General features: G+C 47.9%; 1 protein-coding gene across 6 annotated transcripts in view; it reads left to right on the forward strand.

The window, feature by feature from the left end:
- Positions 1 to 21,072, forward strand: part of palm2akap2 (PALM2 and AKAP2 fusion) — a 475,642-nt gene that overhangs the window by 247,465 nt on the left and 207,105 nt on the right. For 5 of the 6 annotated variants that reach the window (XM_072517289.1, XM_072517288.1, XM_072517293.1 and 2 more), the window contains one exon: positions 6,103 to 6,828. In XM_072517289.1, the coding sequence (XP_072373390.1) occupies positions 6,103 to 6,828 (726 nt within the window). Of the gene's footprint in view, positions 1 to 6,102; positions 6,829 to 9,798; positions 19,259 to 21,072 lie in introns of those variants that run through there. The other variant, XM_072517292.1, reaches the window with a different exon arrangement.

Here is a 21,072-nt window from a genome sequence, read left to right on the forward strand (position 1 = left end):
ACCCCCCCCCCCGCCCGCAGATATTCCGGCGGCACGGGATGACGTCAATGGGCATTCCCATTGACAGCAGCGGGAATAGAGAACTCGCCGCCGGCAAACAGCCGCCGCCTCCCGTTGCCGAGAAACACGCAGCTGGGAGGCCGGAGAATCCCGCCCTGTGTGATTCTTATGCTGGAGTCTGAGACGGGATTTTCCGGCCCTGTCATGGCCGTCGGTGGGACCAGACGATCTCGGCAATGGGCGGGGCCGGAAACTCCCACCCCTACAGTGGGTCTTGAACCAACAAACCTCGGTGTCAGAGGGAAGCGAGCTTCCCACAGCACCACAGTTGACACTGGTGCATGCTGAAATTTTAATTATCCGATTTTAAAAGAACACCTCACTATCATTCTGGGATTTCATACTGTAATAACTTTGCCAAGGCCATCTTCCAGCAACAAATCGCCTTATTGAAGTAACGAGAGAGGCGGCTACAGCGACTTACAGCTCTCGGGTCAGAACTCCGACACCTACAGCTTGACAGTCCATAATGTCTTTTATTACAAACATGTGTCAAGATAGGTTACAGCAAATAAACACCCCGGGAAACATACTTCCCAGCAATCAACTATTCAGTCTGTACAGTATTTTCCCCTTTTTCACCGCAATCCCCCGCCCCCCCCCCCCCCCCTCAAACACGGTCACAAACATCCCCCGCCTTGTCTCAAACCCCCCTGCAGAGCCCCTTAACTCATACTTTATCTTCTCTAACCGCAGGAAGTCGTACAGGTCACCCAACCAAGCCGCTACCCCCGGTGGCGATGCCGACCGCCACGCCAGTAAAATGCGCCGCCGTGCAATCAGAGAGGCGAAGGCCAAGACATCGGCCTTCCTCCTCTCCATGAGCTCCGGCTTCTCTAAAACCCCAAATATCGCCACCAAAGGGCCCGGGTCCACCTCCTCCTCCACTACCCTGGCTAAGACCGCGAACACTCCCGCCCAGAATCTTCCCAATTTTTCACAACCCCAAAACCTGTGCGCCTGATTCGCTGGCCCCCGCCCACACCTCTCACACTCATCTGCTACCCCCTGGAAGAATCCACTCATTCTCACCCGAGTCATATGCACCCTGTGCACCACCTCAAACTGTATCAGGCTCATCCTTGCACAAAAGGAGGTCCCGTTTACCCTTCGCAGTGCCTCACTCCATACTCCCCAATTGATCTCCCTTCCCAACTCCGCTTCCCATTTCTCCTTGATCTTCACCACCCGCTCGCCTCCCTGCTCCCCCAGCCACTTATATATATCCCCAATTCTTCGCTCCCCTTCCACATCCGGAAGCAGCAGTTGCTCCAGCAGGGTGTATCCCGGCAACCTGGGGAACCGCCTCCAGACCTTTCGCGCAAAGTCCTTCATGGGCAGATACCTGAAATCACTCCCCCACGGCAGCTCTACCCTCTCCCTTAGCTCCTCCAGACTGGTGAACCCTTCCTCCAAATACAGATCCCTCACATTGACCAACCCCACTTCCCTCCACCTCCTGTATACACTATCCATCCCCCCCCGGCTCATACCCATGATTCTCGCACAGCGGCGTTAGCACCAACTGCCCTTCCACCCTAAAATGCCTCCTCAGCTGATTCCATATCTTCATCGTGGCTGCACCACTGGGCTCCCTGAATACCTACTCGGAGCCTTTGGCAAAGCTGCCGTCACCATAGCCCTCAAACTAGACCCCTTACAAGATTCCTCCTCCATCCTAATCCATTTTACCCCTATCTCTTCCCACCACCGCCGCACCTTGTCCACATTCGCCGCCCAATAATAATGAAGCAGGGGCGGCATGTGGCGCAGTGGTTAGCACTGGGACTGCGGCGCTGAGGACCCGGGTTCGAATCCCGGCCCTGGGTCACTGTCCGTGTGGAGTTTGCACATTCTCCCCGTGTCTGTGTGGGTTTCACCCCCACAACCCAAAGATGTGCAGGTTAGGTGGATTGACCACGCTAAATTGCGCTTAATTGGAAAATAAAAAAATAATAATTGTGTACTCTAAATTTTTTTTTTTAAATTATGAAGCAGGTTCGGCAACGCCAAATCCCCGCTGCCTCTGCCTCGGAAGCAGAGTCCTCCCCACCCTCGGCACCTTCCTCGCACGGTAGCATAGTGGATAGCACAATTGCTTCACAGCTCCAGGGTCCCAGGTTCGATTCCTGGCTTGGGTCACTGTCTGTGCGGAGTCTGCACGTCCTCCCCGTGTGTGCGTGGGTTTCCTCCGGGTGCTCCGGTTTCCTCCCACAGTCCAAAGATGTGCAGGTTAGGTGGATTGGCCATGTTAAATTGTCCTTAGTGTCCAAAATTGCCCTTAGTGTTGGGTGTGGTTACTGGGTTAAGGGGTTATGGGGGTAGGGTGGAGGTGTGGGCCTCGGTAGGGTGCTCTTTCCAAGAGCCGGTGCAGACTCGATGGGCCGAATGGCCTCCTTCTGCACTGTAAATTCTATGAAATACAAAGTCCAAAATGATCATGTCCACTTTCCACAAAAAAGGCCTTTGGTATAAAGATCGGGAGAGCCTGAAAGTTAAACAAGAACCTCGGCAGAATATTCATTTTCACCACTTGGACCCTCCCTGCCAGTGTTAAGTGCAGTGTATCCCACATCCTAAGGTCCTCCCTGGTCTCCTCCACCAGCTTCGTTAAGTTCCACTTGTGGAGCCCCGTCCATTCCCTCGCTACCTGAATCCTAAACCAAAACACCTCTCTACCGTAAATGGCATTCCCTCCTAAATTAGCCCGCTGTGCCAGCTCATTCACCGGGAATATCTCGCTTTTCCCCGACATTCAGTTTGTACCCCGAGAAACCTCCCCAGCAGGCCCTTAATACAGCTTGACAGTCAAAGTGGGTTTTAAACTCCTACTGCTCATTCCCCATTGGGCGATGTCCCACTCACTTAATCGGAGAATTCATATTGCCGAACCCCATGCCCTTCGAGGCCACTGCACATATACGCTTGGTCACAACTAGTCCTAATCAAGTGTATGAGCACTGCACATTGGCAAGAAAGTAGAACTGTTCCAGATTGTTCAAATCTATATAAATATATATATATATATATATATATATATAAACAACATAAGACACTGAATAGATCCCTCCCTACCTGCCTGATATTTGTCCCTTTAGTATTCTACATATTGTCGATCGTGACAATCTCTGATTTTTGAATCCTGCCTAATTCAGATGTGCAGGATTTATATGATTTAAGTCCAGCTGTACTGCAACATTTATTATGCCATTAGTTATCGTTTTTGGCATGCCTTCTTTGTAGGCCGCAGTCATAAATTCTTTAACTTTTGTTCACAGTTCGTTGATCTTACACTTGAAATCGTTCCAGCTACTGCTCTCCGCACCCCCATTGCTCAAATAATCACAATCTGCTGCCCAGATCCCTACCTTCCACAACCTCAGGGCATCTCAAAAGCCCCTTCACGGCCTGCAAAGGGCAGTCACTGTTGTGATGTAGGGAACGTGACAAGTCAATTTGCATGCAGCCAGATCCCACAAACAGCAGTGTAATAATAGCTAGCTGTTCTCTCTTAGTGACATGGTGAGATAAATATTGTGCAGGGTGCTGGAGCAAACACACTCTTGAGATCTTTTATGTGCAGCGCAGAGGGCAGAAGGCCTTAGTTTAGCACCCTGTCTGAAAGATGAGAGATTTTCCGAAGCGCTCCCTCAATGCCACACTGGCAGTGTCCACCTAAGTTTAGTGCTCAGGCTCCTGGGGACAGAGGAGGATTTGAACCCACTGTCATTGTGACTTTAAAGGTGTTATCTCCTAAGCCACAACCTAACCCACATGCTGTCCAATTAATTTTATTTTTATTTGTCCATGGAATATGGGGGTCGCAGGCTGGGCCAGCCTTTAAGGCCCATCCCTAATGGCCCTTGAGAAGGTGGTGGCGAGCTGCTGCCTTATTGAACAGTATCAGTCCATGTGGTGTAGGTACAACCACAGTGCTGTTAGGGAGGGAGTTCCAGGATGTTGATTCGGCGACAGTGAAGAAATTAATGCTACAGATTTGCAAATTTTACAACATCCTCATCAGAATTTGAATGCCCCGTTTAACTCAGTCATACGCTGACAGAACGTCCCAACGGAGGAGTCGGTTAAAACGCCACGTGGTGTAGTAATTAACCACACAGGTTGAAATCCCGGCTGGTCTACCATGGGATGTGGGTGTTGTTGGCAAGGCCAGCATTTGCTTCCCATCACTATTATCCCTTGAGATGAATGACTTGCTGGGCCATTTTAGAGGGCAGTTAAGAATCCAACATGTTGCTGTGGGTTTGGAGTTACATGTAGGCCAGACCAGGTATGAATGGCCGACTTACTTCCCTAGGTGAACCAAATGGATTTTTAACAACAATACTGAGACTAGCTTTCAATTCCAGGTTTTGTGAGTGGAATTTCAATTCTACCGGCTGCCCTGGGGGGATTTGAACCCGTGTCCCCAGACATTAGCCTGGGCCCATGGATCACTAGTCCAAAGGCATTACCTCTGCGTCATCACCTGCCCTCAGTATTGCGCTGAGCCGTCAATTACTTGCCCTTGCGTCTTCCACTTTCTCTAAACTGGAGCTCATCGAAAACTCTGCTGTTCATGTTTTCATTTACGCCAAGTCCCGTTCATCCATCATCCTCCTGCTTGCCGGCCTACCTTGACTCCAGGTCCATGTTTCCTCCGTTTTAAAATCCTCCTCCTTACGGTTAAATCCTCCATGGCCTCGCCCTTCACAGCCTCGGTAATCTCCATGATGTAGAGATGCCGGCGTTGGACTGGGGCGGGCACAGTAAGAAGTCTTACAACACCGGGTTAAAGTCCATGAGGTTTATTTGGAATCACTAGCTTTCGGAGCGCCGCTCCTTCATCGGGTGACAAGTCTCTCCTGATGAAGGAACTATGCTCTGCAATCTCCTGCCGCCCTGACAGCCAATGATGGTGTAATTTGATGCACTCCACAATCGATGGTCGTGCCTTCTGCTGCCGAGAGCCAACATTCTGGAATTCCCTCGCTCGATCTGTAATGTATAGAAATTTTAAGAAAGTTAAGAAAAAAAGTTAGCGAATGAAAAATCCGGGCTGAGAGTTTCCATTTAGTTGCATTTGGGGCTTTTCTCTGCACCAAATTCCTCCAGACCTGCACGGAAATCGCAGGATTTTAAGTGCATATTGCATGGTGCACAAGATTTCCACAATCAGGTTCCCAAAGCATTGCGCTATGAAACGGGCTTCACCCACAACTCCGGCCTCCTCCCAAGGTCAAATGAATCACCGCGGCACGTTTTCGCTGAATGCACCGGTTTGCAGTCTCTGAGTATGCACCAACTAATCAAGCTGGTTCTTTCAGACACGGGGATGCTGGCAGCAGCATTGCAAAACCCTTCAGACAGATTTTATTTTTCAGTTTACTAACAAAGTGGTGCCTGTGCATAAAAATGATGCTGGCAAATGGTTTGGTGTGGTCGATTTTTTAATGTCACCACTGTCTGTGCGGAGTTTGCACCTTCTCCCCGTGTCTGCGTGGGTTTCCTCCGGGGGCTCCGGTTTCCTCCCACAGCCCAAAGATGTGCGGGTTAGATGGAGTTACAGGACTAGAGCGGGCGAGTGGGCCTAGGTAAAGTGCTCTTTTGGAGGGTTGGTGCAGACTCGATGGCCTCCTTCAACAGTGTAGCGATTCTATGTTCCATGCGTGAACCTTCAGCTACTTAGCGATCTGATGCTGATCCAGACGTTTCTTTTCTTTTCTAATCACCCCATTTCAGGTGGATGAATCAAATCCCTCCGTTCCTAAATAGGTCAAGAATATCCTTTGAGGCAGAAACAATTTTTTATTAAAAATGATGTTCCGAAACACTTGTTCGTGGCAGGTTTCGTGTTCAACAATATGCAAATGAGTTTGAACAGAAACTCAAGTAAAGAAAGCGCCTTAAAACTCGTGTAACTTGGGTCGAAATGTGTGCCTGTATTGCGTCCAAAGCGGAAACTCGGGCCCTAGATTTGTGAAAATGTTTAAGCTAGATGCTTGATTGGTTATACCTTTGTTTTGTTTTTTGCCATTCCAGCAATGTATGCCATGGAAATCAACGCACAGAAGGACAAACTAACAGGAGAAACCAAGGTCCTCTCTACAGCTCCCTTGAGCCCCGAGGGAGTTCACCAGCGAGGGGTTAAAGTGTATGATGATGGCAGCAAGGTTGTGTATGAGGTATGTTCTGTGGGTGCAGTGGTGGAGAATGGAGTTCATCACTTGAGCACGTCAGAAGTGGACCAGTTGATACACAGAGCGGGGAGAATAAATGTGAGCGGCAACAAAGGTTTGTCAGAATCACTGACTGTTTCGGAGAGTAGTGCCTCCCCTGACAACTCGAGGAGCCCCGGGGACAGTGGGCATAAGAAAGACATGATCCACAAGGAGGCGAAGCTGGAAATGGTCCCCAAAGCTCATCACCCAGGCCATGCGGGGAAAACAATCTGCCAGATACCAGCTGGGGAGGCTCCGAAAGCCAGCGCTGAGCACCCAGTGACAATGATCTTCATGGGGTATCAGAACGTGGAGGACGAGGAGGAAACAAACAAACTGCTGGGCTACGAGGGCGCCATCCAAGCGGAGCTGGTGCTGATCGACGAAGACGATGAGAAGTCACTGCGAGAGAAGACGGTGACGGACATCTCGACAATAGACGGCAACGCAGCCGAACTGGTGGCTGGCAAGTCCATGACGGAGGCTTCAGAGACGCTCTCAGCGGAAGAGAATGAAGGGACAGACACTGGGACAGAGCCAGTCGCAGGTACTGACAAGAAAAAGCCTTGTAAGTGCTGTACTGTCATGTGACCGCCTGTCCAGCCTTTACGGTCACGCTATCTCTTACTGACTTTAACCTCATTTTACTAATCACACTGCCAGTGCTGTGAACTGGGAGGGACTGTCTCGTCTAACCTTCCTTCCTCCATTAGTAATCCTCTCTTTTAAAGCTCAACTAACAATGGCATAGCCACCACCTGGGACGACATTACTCTTTACCCCTGAAAACTTTGCGTTTTACAGCACAGAAACAGGCCATTCGGCCCAACGGGTCCATGTTGGGGTTTATGCTCTGCATGAGCCTCCGCTCACCTTACTTCATCCAATCTTATCTACATTACCTTCTATTCCTTTTTCCCCTATTTATTTATCAAGCCTTCCCTTAAAGGCATCGGTACTGCTTGCCTCCACGGCTCCATGTGGTTGCAAACTCCACATTCTAAACATGCTCTGGGTAGAGATAATTTGTTTAATTTTATTTATTGGACTTTCCTTGATAAATGAATATGACTTCTGCAGTGTAAAGTGTGTGAATTTAGAGAATTGCCATTGAACGGGATGGAAGAGCGATAGCCGGTTATAAATGCTCCTACATTGTGGCGAGACGCAAGGATAATGCTTGACTTTGCAATCAGCAACATCTGGGATTCTACTCTTTCTGTGCTCACTTTCCGATTCCAGCGACTGTCGATTTGTGCCATCTCTGTCATTCGCACTTCCTGCCTAATTGAAACGTCTTATCCCTGAAGGTCCGATTCATTTTATTCCTCCCGGTTGGAATTTTCCCCCTAAAACTGTTACGTGCAAAGGAATCCTCAAATTCTTCGAAACGGAAGGAGAAATTCTAAAAATGCATGTTCATCCCGGGCCCGTTCCTGTCCCCTCACACCTCTGCCATTGATGAAATCAGTGTTGACAAGGTGCCTGTTTTCGCTGTAACAAAAGCACAGGGTGGAATGAGGAGGGCAAGTTCTTCCTTCATGTCACTTCCCTCCATGGCTCAATGGATAAGTGTAGCTGGCACAATGAGATTTGCAGGTCGGAGAGGTGCAGGTATCAATGGCCAATCAGTGCAGAGCCATCCAATGCCAAACAGCATTGGCACACTGGAGCTCACAAAGCATGAGCCAGAATTACTATGCCTACTTGCTCTCTAGTGGCTGTTCTGGGAAGTGCTCAGGTGCGATAGAGGTCACAGATCATAAAATCACCAGTGCAGAAGGAGGCCATTCAGCCCATCAAGTGTGCACCGGCCCTTGGAACGAGCACCCTACTTAAACCCACACCTCCACCCTATCCCCTCAACCCAGCAACCCCAGCTAACCTTTTTTGGACACCAAGAGCAATTTAGCAGATATATGGGCTCAGACCCATATGGACATTTCACATGACAAAAACGGGTAATAGTGAGTCAGCGGCCGGTGGGAGTAAGAATCAGGAGCAGGAGCATAGAATCCCCACAATGTGGAAGGAGGCCATTCGGCCCATCGGGTCTGCACCGAGATTCTGAAGGAGCAGCCTACCTAGGCCCAATCCCCAGCCCTATCCCCACCTAAACTGTGGACACTGAGGGGCAATTTAGCATGGCCAACCCACCTAACCTGCACATCTTTGGACTGTGGGAGGAAACCGGAGCACCCGGAGGAAACCCACGCACACACGGGGAGAAAGTGCAAACTCCACACAGACAGTGTCCCGAGGCCGGAATTGAACCCGGGTCCCTGGCGCGGTGAGGCAGCAGTGCTAACCACTGTGCCACCCTGGGGGTGATTCTTTATCATGCATCTGACATTATTACACAAAAGGTCAGATTCCCCCATGCCTGCCAGTGACTGAGTGGGACGACGTAACCGACAATGGCATATAAACTGTTACCAAACAGTGGTAGTTCAGTCACAATCCTTCATCTCGCAAAAGTCCTTAAACTCATTTAGATGTCTATTTGTTATCTTGGCCAGCGATCACAGTTTTAAAACTGCCCCGGTTTTATTAATGTACGGGGGGAAAAAAGTGTGCTACAAATAAGGGAGCATCATTGGGCATTAATCACACTGGGTACACAAGCAGGCATGATGAATCCATTCCTCAATCTTTCGGTGCAACAGAAGCATAATTGACATATGCTGCAAATCTGTGTCCATTATCAAAGGAAGCCTGCAGGTAAAATCCCAGGAAAGTGAACATCTTGTTATAATGTCCTTATGGGTAATTACAATACAATTAATACATTCATCAGCACCTTAATAAAAATGCCACAATCTGTCCTATATTTAACCAAGGTTTAATTCTTGGGGGCCACTAGATGGATATCTGCTCTCATGTACAATACCAGAAAAGTACAAGCTCGAACATTTTACAAGTTGTACTGTTTAAACAACATTTTCTACACGCTTTTCTCGAATCATATGGAATTTCAGGTGTTCAGAGACGACAAACAGAAGAGGGGGATTGAAGAGTTAGGCTGTAGATTCTCATTCAGTGTGCAATTAGGACTTGAGCAGTGTTATGGCAACTGACTGGACAGAGTTTTGAGGAGGGAAGGGTTTTCAAATTGACGTACGAAGATCAGAACTAGGAGCAGTTTTAGGCAAATCAGCCCCTCGAGCCCACTCCGCCATTCAATGCGATCGTGCCTGTTTCACCTGGACCTCAACCCCACTTTCCGGCCCATTCGCCTTAACCCTTCAACCCATAGTAATTAAAAATCTGTCGACCTCCTTAAAGTTGCTCAATGTCCCGGCATCCAGCGCACTTTGGGGTAGCGAATTCTACAGATTCACGACCCTTTGAGAGAAGTAATTTCTTCTCATCTCTGTTTTGAATCTGCCGCGCCTTATCCTGACTTCTCGTTCCAGATTGCCCCACAAGAGGAAATATCCGCTCTACTTCTATTTTGTCAATACCTTTTTTATCATCTTATATACCTCAATTAGATCTCCTCTCATTCTTCTAATAGGTGACCCGGAAGTAAATTCTGAAGGGGTAGTCACACAAGAGCAGACGGCAAAACAAGAGGGGAAAGTAGCTATCAGCGGTGGCACTTATGCACAGAGCACCCTTTATAAAGCACACATAGTTAAACTGCTCAATAAACTCTCCAGCCGCAAATCTGTGCCATTGAGGACAGCTGCAGCCCAGTGCAAAGTCATCGAGGAAAGTCTTGTAGAAACGGTGATATCAAACCGGCTGTTTCCATTGAAGTCGTTGAAATAAAAAATGAGTAGAGATGTCGAACAGCCTGCTTTACGCCCTGGCGCAAAGTAAAAATCATCCCACCAGCCCCCATCCTGCACCCCCAATCATTGCGATCTCAATGAATCCTGGCCGATTTAGAATGCCAGCGACCCGACCACTCTGCGCAAGCTGGCAGACCCGAAAAGGTTTTTTTTTTAGTTTTCTAAAAGAAGTCATTTTCTGAATCGGTGTGTTTTATTTCCCTTTTGGATTACATTTAACGACTCGTGAATCAGCCCTGTACTTTTGTAGGACTTTCGTATTGGCAAGAAGAATTGACAACAAAAAAAAAGTCCAATTGGAATCCCCGTGCCTTTGACCAGCAACCTCAGCTACGCCAACTGGTGTGCCGTGCTTTTGCAGTGTGACTCCAGGGCCCTGGATCAGTGAGAATGGATGGCTAGGCTTATGTGACTGAGATCCGTGCCTGCGTGGTTGGGATGGTTTTAAGTCTGCTGATATCTGGCACCCTGCACAGTCTGGTTGCCCCCCCCCACCCCCACCCCCCACCCCTCCCTCTGCGGCCCCCTCCCAGTTCACAGCACCTGGATTACAGAAGCCTTTACTGAGCACAATGGAGGATGAACTAACAGTGAGAAGCGGACATTGATTTTCTATGATGCCTTCTAGTGACTGTGCCTATTTTCTTTCCTCCCCACACAAAATGGATTTTCGATTTTATTAAGGTAATCACTGTATTTGAATGTACAATTATACGATATAAAATGGTTGTCGACTAATATATTGTTGAGCAGGTGAGCTTTCCCCCACCTTCACCTCTCTAAAGGTTGTGAATTTCCTACTTTTAAAACACAATCCTGATTCAACTGTATGATTTTTCTTTTCTGGAACATATTTGCATAGCGACTAACATGGTTGTTATATCTACAGGGTGTCTATGGAGTGACCATTTTGTACCTTGTTCTATTGCAGTTTATATGATATTTCTACTTTCTGTTTCTATCCTTTTTTTAAGAAAGCATTATATTCCGGAGCATAACATAGTAACTCTTGCTGTTTCTGAAACTAAAAATTCAATGCGATGTACACTTGTTTTCCTCTTTGCTCTTTTTCCTTTAGTGCCAATACCGAGGAGCTCTTTTACACACACTCAGCCTTAATGCCAACCGGCCACCCACTGCAGCTCACAGGAACGTCCCACCCTGTCCAATGACACCAACAGGGGGCTGGTTTCTCCGTCCCGCCGCGCCAGTTTTCTGGTGCGGCGCGCCGTCGGGATTCTCCGTTTCGCCGGCCGGTTAATGAGGTTTCCCACTGCGGGGCAGCCCCACGTCGTCGGAAAACCCCCGGGCTGCCGACAAAATGGAGAACCCCAAAGGCGGAGAATTCAGCCCAAGAACTTAACAACAGACGCTTATTGCGCGTCGCCACCCCAGCGCCCCCGCCAACTCAAATAATTAACCCTCTGAACACTGCCAGAATTCACACATTCTCAAACTCTGGTTTTCTGATGTAAATTGTCCTTTTGAATTGTTTACATTTTTAACACTTTTTTTATTCATGGGCAATTAAGGCCAGCATTTATTGCCCATCCCTAATTGCCCTTGAGAAGTTGGTGATGGATTGCTTGCCAGGCCATTTCAGAGAGCAGTTAGAACAAATGGCCATTAATCAACCAAATAGGTTTCTTGTAGAAACCTAGTAGCTCCATAGCCATCATTGCCAGCTTGGTGATCCAGATGTATTTAATTAATTGGACTCAAGTCTGCTGCAAAGGAAGTTGAACTCATGTCACCAGAGATTTAGTCCAGCCCTATTTGACTACTGCTCTCGCCAATGCTACCATATACTTTTGTAATGCAGAACTGAAGGCAACCCTGGAACTCTTCAATATGTACGCACATGCATACGTACACACGCTACCAACTTTCGATCTGGGTCCAGAAGTGTTAGTGCACTCCTTGAGAAAGTTACCACCGAAGCAGTCAAATGACCATCTTCACAATGCCCTTCTGCATTAATGAGCAATGAAAGCCTCCCGCTGAAAGACATATGATCATCCCCGCCAAAGGACAAATTTAGAACATCTCGATGAATTTTATCCCAGTCTCTCCCAGGCCAGAATTGGATCTTGTCCACATTGCTTCTATCAAAATTCATCACCAGTCTTTGATTTGATGCCGCTAAGAATAGATATGCATTTCTGCCGCCTAGTTCGCGACATTGGAATATCCTGATACACTTTATAGCCAATTAGCTACTTCTTCTGCGGTGTAGCCATTGTTGCAAAATGGAGGAAATGCCGTAGCCAATTTTCCCCACAGTAAGCTCCCACAGACGGCAATGTCATAATGATCAGATATTAGCCAGGACGCTGGAGAGAGCTCCCCTCTTGTCTCCAAAGCAATGCCATTGGAATTTTCACATCTGCCACAAAGAGTAAATGGGTCCACAGCTTACGGCTTCAGTCAAAAGATGGCTCCCCCGGCCGTGCAGAAATCCATCTGTACTGCACCGAGCATGTCGGCCTAGGTTTGGTACTCAGGTCTCTGCAGTGGCGCTTTAACCCTCGAGCTTCTGACTTGAAATACTCTGGACAAATCGCAAATCTACTGCAACTTTTGATGTTTAAGTCGGCATTGGGAATAATCCCAGTTATCTTTGGAGTCCACTGCAAAACGCTTGTGATTCTCCTCTGGGTATCTCCCTCCATTTGGAGAACGCTGAGGGTCCCCTGTTTAATGCTATCAATTTGAAGTGATGTCAATGATTGCCAACTGATTGGCAAGGATTTAACTTCTGGAGAATGTCTTCACTCAGCCCTTATGACTCCAAATGACCAATATTGGCAGGTTCCTTGGCCCACAGCAGACAGTGATGATTGTTCATTAGCTGGCTGCTCTGGTCTTGCTCTGAGGGAAACTATTCTGACACAATTGTCTTGATCAAGCAGTAGAATTTTAAAGGAGGGAAGGAGCCCATTTGATTTATCCTCCCTGGCCCAGCTCTTTGAAGTAGCAATTCAGTCAGTCTTACCCACGTACTCTTTCCCAATGGTCTTGCAAAGATTTTCCTTTACAAGTATATATCTAGTTTCCCTTAGAAAGCCACTAATAAAACTGTTTCGACCACCTTTTCGAACAGTGCATTCCAGATGTGCGCTGTGCGATTCCCCTTGCAAATTATGCCTTTGAAAAGGATCAACATGCTCTGGGCTCGAACAATGAAACCTTAACTGTCCGAAATTGGGTTCAAATCTCAACCCTGACAGATATTCACACTCAAAAATAGAAAAGGATGACTGATTAACTGGAGGATTTGTTTTATCTGACACACAAGCACAGCTCTAGTAAGTCAACTAAAGAACAATATCCTTCTAGACTAAAAAGATAGGGCAGGGGTTATTCTGAGAAAAGGACTGAATTCAAAAGTTGGATTGATCAGGCCCTGTTACGTTGGTGGGCAGCATTGATTATTGAAATATTCTGTTGTAAATAAATATAGCAACTGGCAAAGGCATAGGAGAACATGACTTTTATCTGTCAGTTCCGATGTGTACATAGAAAGGAATGCCATCAGAGGGAGCACATTAGGAGAAATCAGAAACAGACATGCATTGACTTCACTTGCTAAGATTCATTCCAAATTCCATGCGCGCACATGGATTACCGCAAGTGATTTATTTTTGACGAGCCACTAGATTTAAGTCATCTGTCCAATTCTTACGCTAAAAATATAGAGGGCACTTGTAGCCCTGCTCTTTGATCCACCATCTGTGGTCGGAATATCTTTGTTGAACTGTTTGAGCTCAAAAGCTTTTCCTATCGCTCCCAAGGGAACTCCTAGACCACTGAAATGGAGAAAGGTACATTCTTTAAATAACTTTTAACTTTTTGATTAAGGATCCCGCCGAGCCTGATGGTAACATGTGTTCTTGGCATCGCCATGATGCCTTCATGGAGCTTAGGTCGGCTTGCGAGACACATTGTGAGGATTGGCAATTGATTGCAGCACAATGGGGTCACACTGCGCCACCCATGTGGCAATGGGTTTTTGATCCAGGTCGATGAAAGCAAAATTTTGATTAAATGCTTTGCAAACTGAAAGCAAAGGGCCATTAATGCCCAAAGGAGGGGTGGGGGGTGGGGGGGGGGTGCAACAGGGCTACCCAATCGCCGATGCCAGCTCAGGTGGCCAGAGGCTGCCTCCTACGGGCAAACCTAAGGGGATCAACATTTATATCAGTTCTAGAGGCCCTCCCTGTCCCCCTGTCCCCTGCCCGACCATCCTACAGAGGGAAACCGCCTGGCTCCAAATGGCATTTTTGAATTTAAGTTTTGGATAGCTCGAGGGAGGGCAACCCCATCTCGAAGTTCCCCCTCTCTCACTTAGCCGCTATCGCAACCTCTGCTCCTTTCAAGCTGAAAGGTTTCTGATTGCCCCTGCCCCCCCCCCCTCCCCCCCCTCCCCGCCAGCCATCCTTAATAAGACACATGCCGTTTCCATGCCAACTGAGGGGGAACCCCTGTGAAAATGGCAATGTGTGACAGGGGGTCGCCGCCGGCAAGAATGGCTGGTAAATATTGGCCCCTAAGTTGGAGAAATCTCCACCGAAGGTGCTGACATTCCTTTAAGGTGCTTACATCGTTTGGTGTGAGATTGCTGGTGGAAATTATACGGAGGTGCCCAGTGCATCAAAATTAATCTCGGCTATTGCGACCAAATTTTTTAAAGCTCAAGATCACCAGATTTCAGATGCTGGCTACGATTGTAAATATTTCCCAAAATCCCACGAATGTCAGTGGTATGAAAGTATTTCCACCCGACCTTTACCGTTCGTGGGACACAGACATATTTACCACGTGCAATGTGCTTACTCACCAGACAATGATGGTTGGAGTTTGTGTTGCTTTGATGTTTTTAGATAAAAGTTTACAGTTAGAACCAGTGTGTGAGATGGTGCCGGAGTTTGCTCAAATATCCTGGTTCAGTATCCTCAAGGTACAATATCTGAAAGACCTAAAACAAAGCATTTAATTAGGAAATCTGGGCTATAGAGGGATAGGGGCCAAATGCGGGCAATTGAGACTAGCTTAGTGCAAAAACTGGACGGCATGGACAAGTTGGGCCGAAGGGCCTGTTTCCTGCTGTAAACCTCTATGACCCGTGGCCCCGTATCTTCTTAGAATATTTATTTATTTTTAAAATGAATTTAGAGTACCCAATTCATTTTTTCCAATTAAGGGGCAATTTAGCGTGGCCAATCCACCTACCCTGCACATCTTTGGGCTGGGGGGGGCGAAACCCACGCAAAACACGGGGAGAATGTGCAAAGTCCACACGGCGGACAGTGACCCAGAACCAGGATCGAACCTGGAACCTCGGCGCCGTGAGGCCGCAGTGCTAACCACTGTGCCACCATGCTGCCCTCGTCTTAGAATATGATAAGAAAGATTCATCAGTCGAAAGGTAAACATTGGTTGAGGTGGTATCAGCGAGTTGATAGGAGGGAGAGGAGGGTTTCATTTCAGTGGCACCTTTAATATAATGGGCACTTCTGACACAGCCCCACACAGCTGTGCTTGGCATGAACCATATTACCCTGCCACATTCAGTTAAAATGAACATTACAGTGAACAAACAGAAACCTCTGGTCAAATGCCTGAAAGGTCGAGGATCACTTGCGGAGACAAGGCACATCAGAGCCCAACACAATTTAGTAAAACCAGAGTGAGTCTTGATTTTCCACAATTGACGAACATTTACTTAGCCAGGAGTAGGGCAGCGGGCATAGAAGTGAATGAACATCTACCCTAAGTTCCTGCACTACAGAAGTCAGTGCACCTCAACGTACTCCATTGGCTGCAAAGTGTTTTGGGATGACCCACGGTCACGTAAGGCGCCACATAAATGCAAGTCCTTTCTTTTTAAGATTGGGGGATATTCCGCGGTTCTATTCGTAATCAGGTTTGGATCTTTTGCATTGAGTGGCATTATTTTACCCTCATCACCCACGGCCGTGAAATTATCGGCATCAGTGCACAACAAGACTTGCTCCCGACCTCAATTTTCTCCCGAATCCTGCTGCCGAAGCCTTGACGATTAACTGCCTCGTTGCATAATTTTCCTGTGCCAGGGCCTTTACTGTGACCGGCATGTACGACATCAGTAACAGGTGCGGGTCCGTCAGCATTTTATGCGGAGAACCAAGGGGACTTTAGTCGGTGGGATTTATTGCGTAGAGATCGGGGGTGGGGCGGGGGGGGGGGGGCTAAAACAGTAGTGGATGGGGCTGAATATGCATTAGGTGGAGGTCAAGTGGTAATGGGCGGGGCTGGGGCAGTAGTTAGTGCAGTGAAGGGTGGTGTGGGCGGAGCTAATGCTGCAGCAGGCGGGGCCAGAGCTGTTGTGGTGGGGCTAAGGTGACCGTGGGTGGAGCTGACAGCACAATTTGTGGAGCTAAAGCTGCAGCTGCCATGCTTTTCAGGATAGTTCAAGTTTTGTTGTTAATATCGTTAAAACATCAGACCCTTTCTTTTATGCCAGAAGTCTGGTAAACACGTATTTAAGTCCTTATTTATTTGCGAGCACGACTTATCGCCATTTCACAAAGGCCCAATTTCACACCTCAAATAAAAGCCATTAATTTGGACCCAACTGGAAACAAAAAGAGTCTTCAGCCTCTCAGACCAATACAAGGTTACATTTAATTAAAAATTGACAAAAGACTTGCATTTTTATAGCACCTTTCGCAACCTCAGGACGTCCCAAAAGACTTTTCAGCTGGTGAAGGACTTTTGAAATGTTGTCACAATTGTAACGCAGGAAACATGGCAGCCAATTTGCACACAGCAAGCTCACACAAACTGGAATAGTTTGTTTTAGTGATGTTGATTGAGGGATGAATGTTGACCGAGACAATGGGGCAAACTCCCCTATTCTTCTTTGAAATAGTGTCGTGGGATCTCTTAAGTCCACCTGAGAGGACAGATGGGGCCTTGATTTAGCGTTGTATCCAAAAAAAACGACAGCTCTGGCAGTGCAGCACTCTCTCAGTGCTGCAGTGGGAGGGTCGTCCTAGATTATAATCTAGCTGGGTTGGGGACGTTTGTCAGTGGTACCATGTCAAGATAGGACAGAGCAGGAGGCCAGTAATCTCAACCAAGGAAACAGTGGAGGTTCTGGAGTGGGAAATGGCATCAACATCAGGGCGACTGTCCCTTGATTGCGTTCCATTGACTCCCGCTGCCGAGGTCCGATGTGTACATGTCAGGTGAAAACAGGACTGGGCTCATCTCGAAGCCCACCCCTGAACAATGGCAATTTGGCCAGCGATCGCAAGGCAGCTGACGGAGGGAGAGAATAGGAGGAAAAGGAAAGGAAGGTCAAGGTCTTCTCAAGTCACTGAGAAGCAAACATTCCCTCGCCATGCACCATTCCATCTCCTTATGGATAATATTGAAAGTAAACGTCACACCAATATATGGCAAATCCATTTAAATCACACAGTTTGTTCAACCAGTAATTAGCACAACGTGGATTCCTTCGACAAGAAAAAACAATGGCCCAACATATAGGATAGCTTTGAGATCAATAGTCAGCCTAATGGGGTACCATCTGCTAATATTGTAAGAAATAGGAGCAGATGTAGACCATTCGGCCCTTCGAGCCTGCTCTGCATTTCAATATGATCACGGCTGATCTCCAGCCTTGACTCCAGCTTTCCTGCCCCACTCCCCATATCCCTCAATTCCCTAAAAGATCAAAACCTGTCCAATCCCAGCCTCAAATGTATTCACCAATGGAGCATCCACAAACCTCTGAGGGAGAGAATTCCAAAGATTCACAAGCCCCCCCCCCCCGAGCCAAAAGACTTGTCCTCCTCTTTGTCCTAAATGGCCGACCTCCGATCCTGAGGCTGGGCCCCTGTGTCCTGCATTCCCCACCCAGGGGAAACGCCTCTCACTGTCGACCCGGTCAAGCCCCTGCAGTCTGAATATCCGTTCATTAATATTTGGATCACAGGTCTAACGGCAGTAGGGTTAAACCTCTGAAAGGTGCCGGTGGTACATTGATTCCCTTTAGACCATTCCACACACCGCATGTCTCTCCAGTGAAACTACACCTCGTGTAAGGAGAGAATAACATCGGAAGAAAAGTCCCACATTATTGTTCCCAGCAAATCACCGCGGGAGCTGCACTTGGCGCAAGGCTAAGAGTTGCGACTTGTTTTTTTTTTCATTCTCGCCCACCTTCCCGCACATTTTGTTTTCCCTTCGGGGAATGGCAGTGGAAGGATTCCTGAGCTGATTAGCAGCCTATTGAACACCGTTATGGACAGTCCTTCTGAGGCCAGCATTTACTGATAACTCATTCAGGTTTCTTCAGTCTTTCTACAACTCCACATGTCGAACGGGATTCAGCCAACAAGCTAGCAGAACATACACTAATTGTCTCTGACTGTCTCCCCCCTTTATATCATCTGACATACAATTTGGGACCCCAGGCGGCATGATGGGGCAGTGGTTAGCACTGCTGTCTCAGGGCGCTGAGGACCCGGGTACGATCCCGGCCCCGGGTCACTGTCCGTTTGAAGGGTCGGTGCAGACTCGGTGGGCCGAATGGCCTCCTTGCACATTCTCCCCGTATCTGTGTGGGTCTCAGCCCCACAACCCAAAGATGTGCAGGGTAGGTGGATTGGCCACGCTGAATTGGCCCTTAATTGGAAATAAAATTATTGGATCCTCTTAATTTAAAAAAAAATACAATCTGGGACCCCCACGACTGATGATGCACACAGCAAAATTAGAACATAAACCTGGTTAAATCGTTTACCTGAGGAATTACGTACTGAAGTTAGCTCCAAGGGAACCTTTAAGATGTAAATTGTCGGGTAAACGATTTAAGACCTGTAAGCAAATTAAACAACTGGTGCCCTAACGAGGGGTGGGGAAGGGGGAGAAAGATTGGGGAAGGAAAGCAATCACTGTGGCTTCATTAACAAGTGCTATGTCCAGACAAATGTAAAAGAGCTCGGTGATTGGGAATAGTGCTGTGCTAACACTGGAAAGGACTTGCTGCATTTTCTGCTGTATTCTGTAACCTCAAGTGTACTTGGACTGTAGTGTTCTGAGATTCTGCCACTGGCCAAGCTGTAACCTGAACTGCTCTTCTGTACAGAATTAATATGAATAAACTGGCTCTCCACAATGTCTACACAAGACAGTCTCTGCTACTTTTCTTTCTAACTCTCACTTCATCAGGCACTCCAGACCCCAGAAAAGGAGGGGCGCGTCACTCTGATATCACGGCTGTCACTAAAAGGTTACTAACCTCCTTAACTTCCACTCTGCACGCGCATCTGTCGACTATTTCTATCGCAGTAACAGCCTGTTTTACTTGGGGTTTGCGGGATGCTGGTTTATGTGGAATCTATTCAAGGAAAGCGAAGAACGGGTCATTAAAAAGGCAGGATATTGCACCTTTTACAACTTCAGATTGCCCCCAAAGAACTTAACACCCAATGAAGCACCGTTTCAGTTGTAATGTAGCAGTCAATTTGCACACAGTAAGGTGCCACAAATAGCAATGTGATAATGACCAGATAATCTGTGTTGGTTGGTCAAGGACATCAAGAAGAAGTTCCCTGCTCCTCTAGTGCAAGGGGATCTTTTGCATCTACCTGAGAGAGATGAAGGGGCCAAGGTTTAACGCCACACCTGAAAGATGGCCCCTCTGGTAGGTTGGCCCTCCTTCAGTACTGCACTAATCGACCAGCCGAGATAGAATCATAAAATCCCTACAGTGCAGGAGGCCATTCAGCCCACCGAGTCTGCACCGACCCTCCAAATGAGCACCTCACTCATGTCCACCCTGCCCTACCCTTGCAACCCAATAACCCAACCTCACTAATTGGCGCTTAGTGATCCCTGGACACTAAGCGCCAATTTATCATGGCCTATCTAACTATCCCGTGCACCTTTGGTCTGTGGGAGGAAACCGGAGCACCCGGAGGAAACCCACGCAGACATGGGGAGAATGTGCAAACCCCACACAGGCAGTCACCTGAGGCCGGAATTGAACCCGGATCTCTGGAGCTGTGATGCGAAAGTGCTAACCACTGTGCCGCCGTGCCGCCCCAAGGCAAAGAGTCATTACGGCGCAGAAGAAGGCCATTCAGAACATCGAGGCCATGCTGGCTCTCTGTAGAGCATTCAAGTCAGCACCGTTCCATCTGTCCCCGCAGCCCTACAAGCTTATTTTCTTCAAATGCCTCTGTGTTTTCCTGCTCATGTCTCGGGAGTGGACCTCAAACCCATGGCCTTCTGACTCAGAGGTGTGGCCGATTCAAACACAGTTGCCAGAACACTGGCCTCACATAATTATTGCGGCAGATCCAAGTTCTTTAATTTAACGGCCATGGAACAGCCAGGATGGGGTCCCGCAGCATGGGCTACCTCAAATAGAAGCATCTCACATCAGGAATGAAAGGTGGTTGGGGAGCGGAGGATTGGGGGGCTGCTACTGTGAAGGGTCCAAATTGGCAATAGTAAATATGCAGAACATAAGGGTTAGGAGCGGGAGTAGGCCATTCAGCCCATTGATCCTGCTCCACCATCCAATAGGATCATGGCTGATGTCATTTTAAACTCAACTCCAGATTCCTGCCAACCTCCAATGACCTTTCCCATCTTTTGCTTATCAAGAATCTATCTACTTATGCCTTAAAGATATTCGAAGACTCCCCCTCCGCCACCTTTTGAGGAAGAGAGTTCCAAAGTCTCACAACGTTCCGAGAATTTTTTTTCCCCCATTTCTGTCTTAAATGGGAGGCCCTAGGCCAGATTCTCCGAATCTGAGGCTAAGTGCGGAGGATCTGTGGAAAAAATCGGCAGCGCCCCCTCACCGATGTTGCGACCGGTGAGTGACTAGCAGCCGCATCATGTAAAATGCCCGGCCTCCACAAATTAAATGGCCAGAGAATTACCGGGACGTTGGCCGCACATGCACATGGCGACGACCTGCAGCGGTCGCG

This window comes from Scyliorhinus torazame, chromosome 9 (assembly GCF_047496885.1).
Source record: "Scyliorhinus torazame isolate Kashiwa2021f chromosome 9, sScyTor2.1, whole genome shotgun sequence".
Taxonomy (NCBI): Eukaryota; Metazoa; Chordata; class Chondrichthyes; order Carcharhiniformes; family Scyliorhinidae; genus Scyliorhinus; species Scyliorhinus torazame.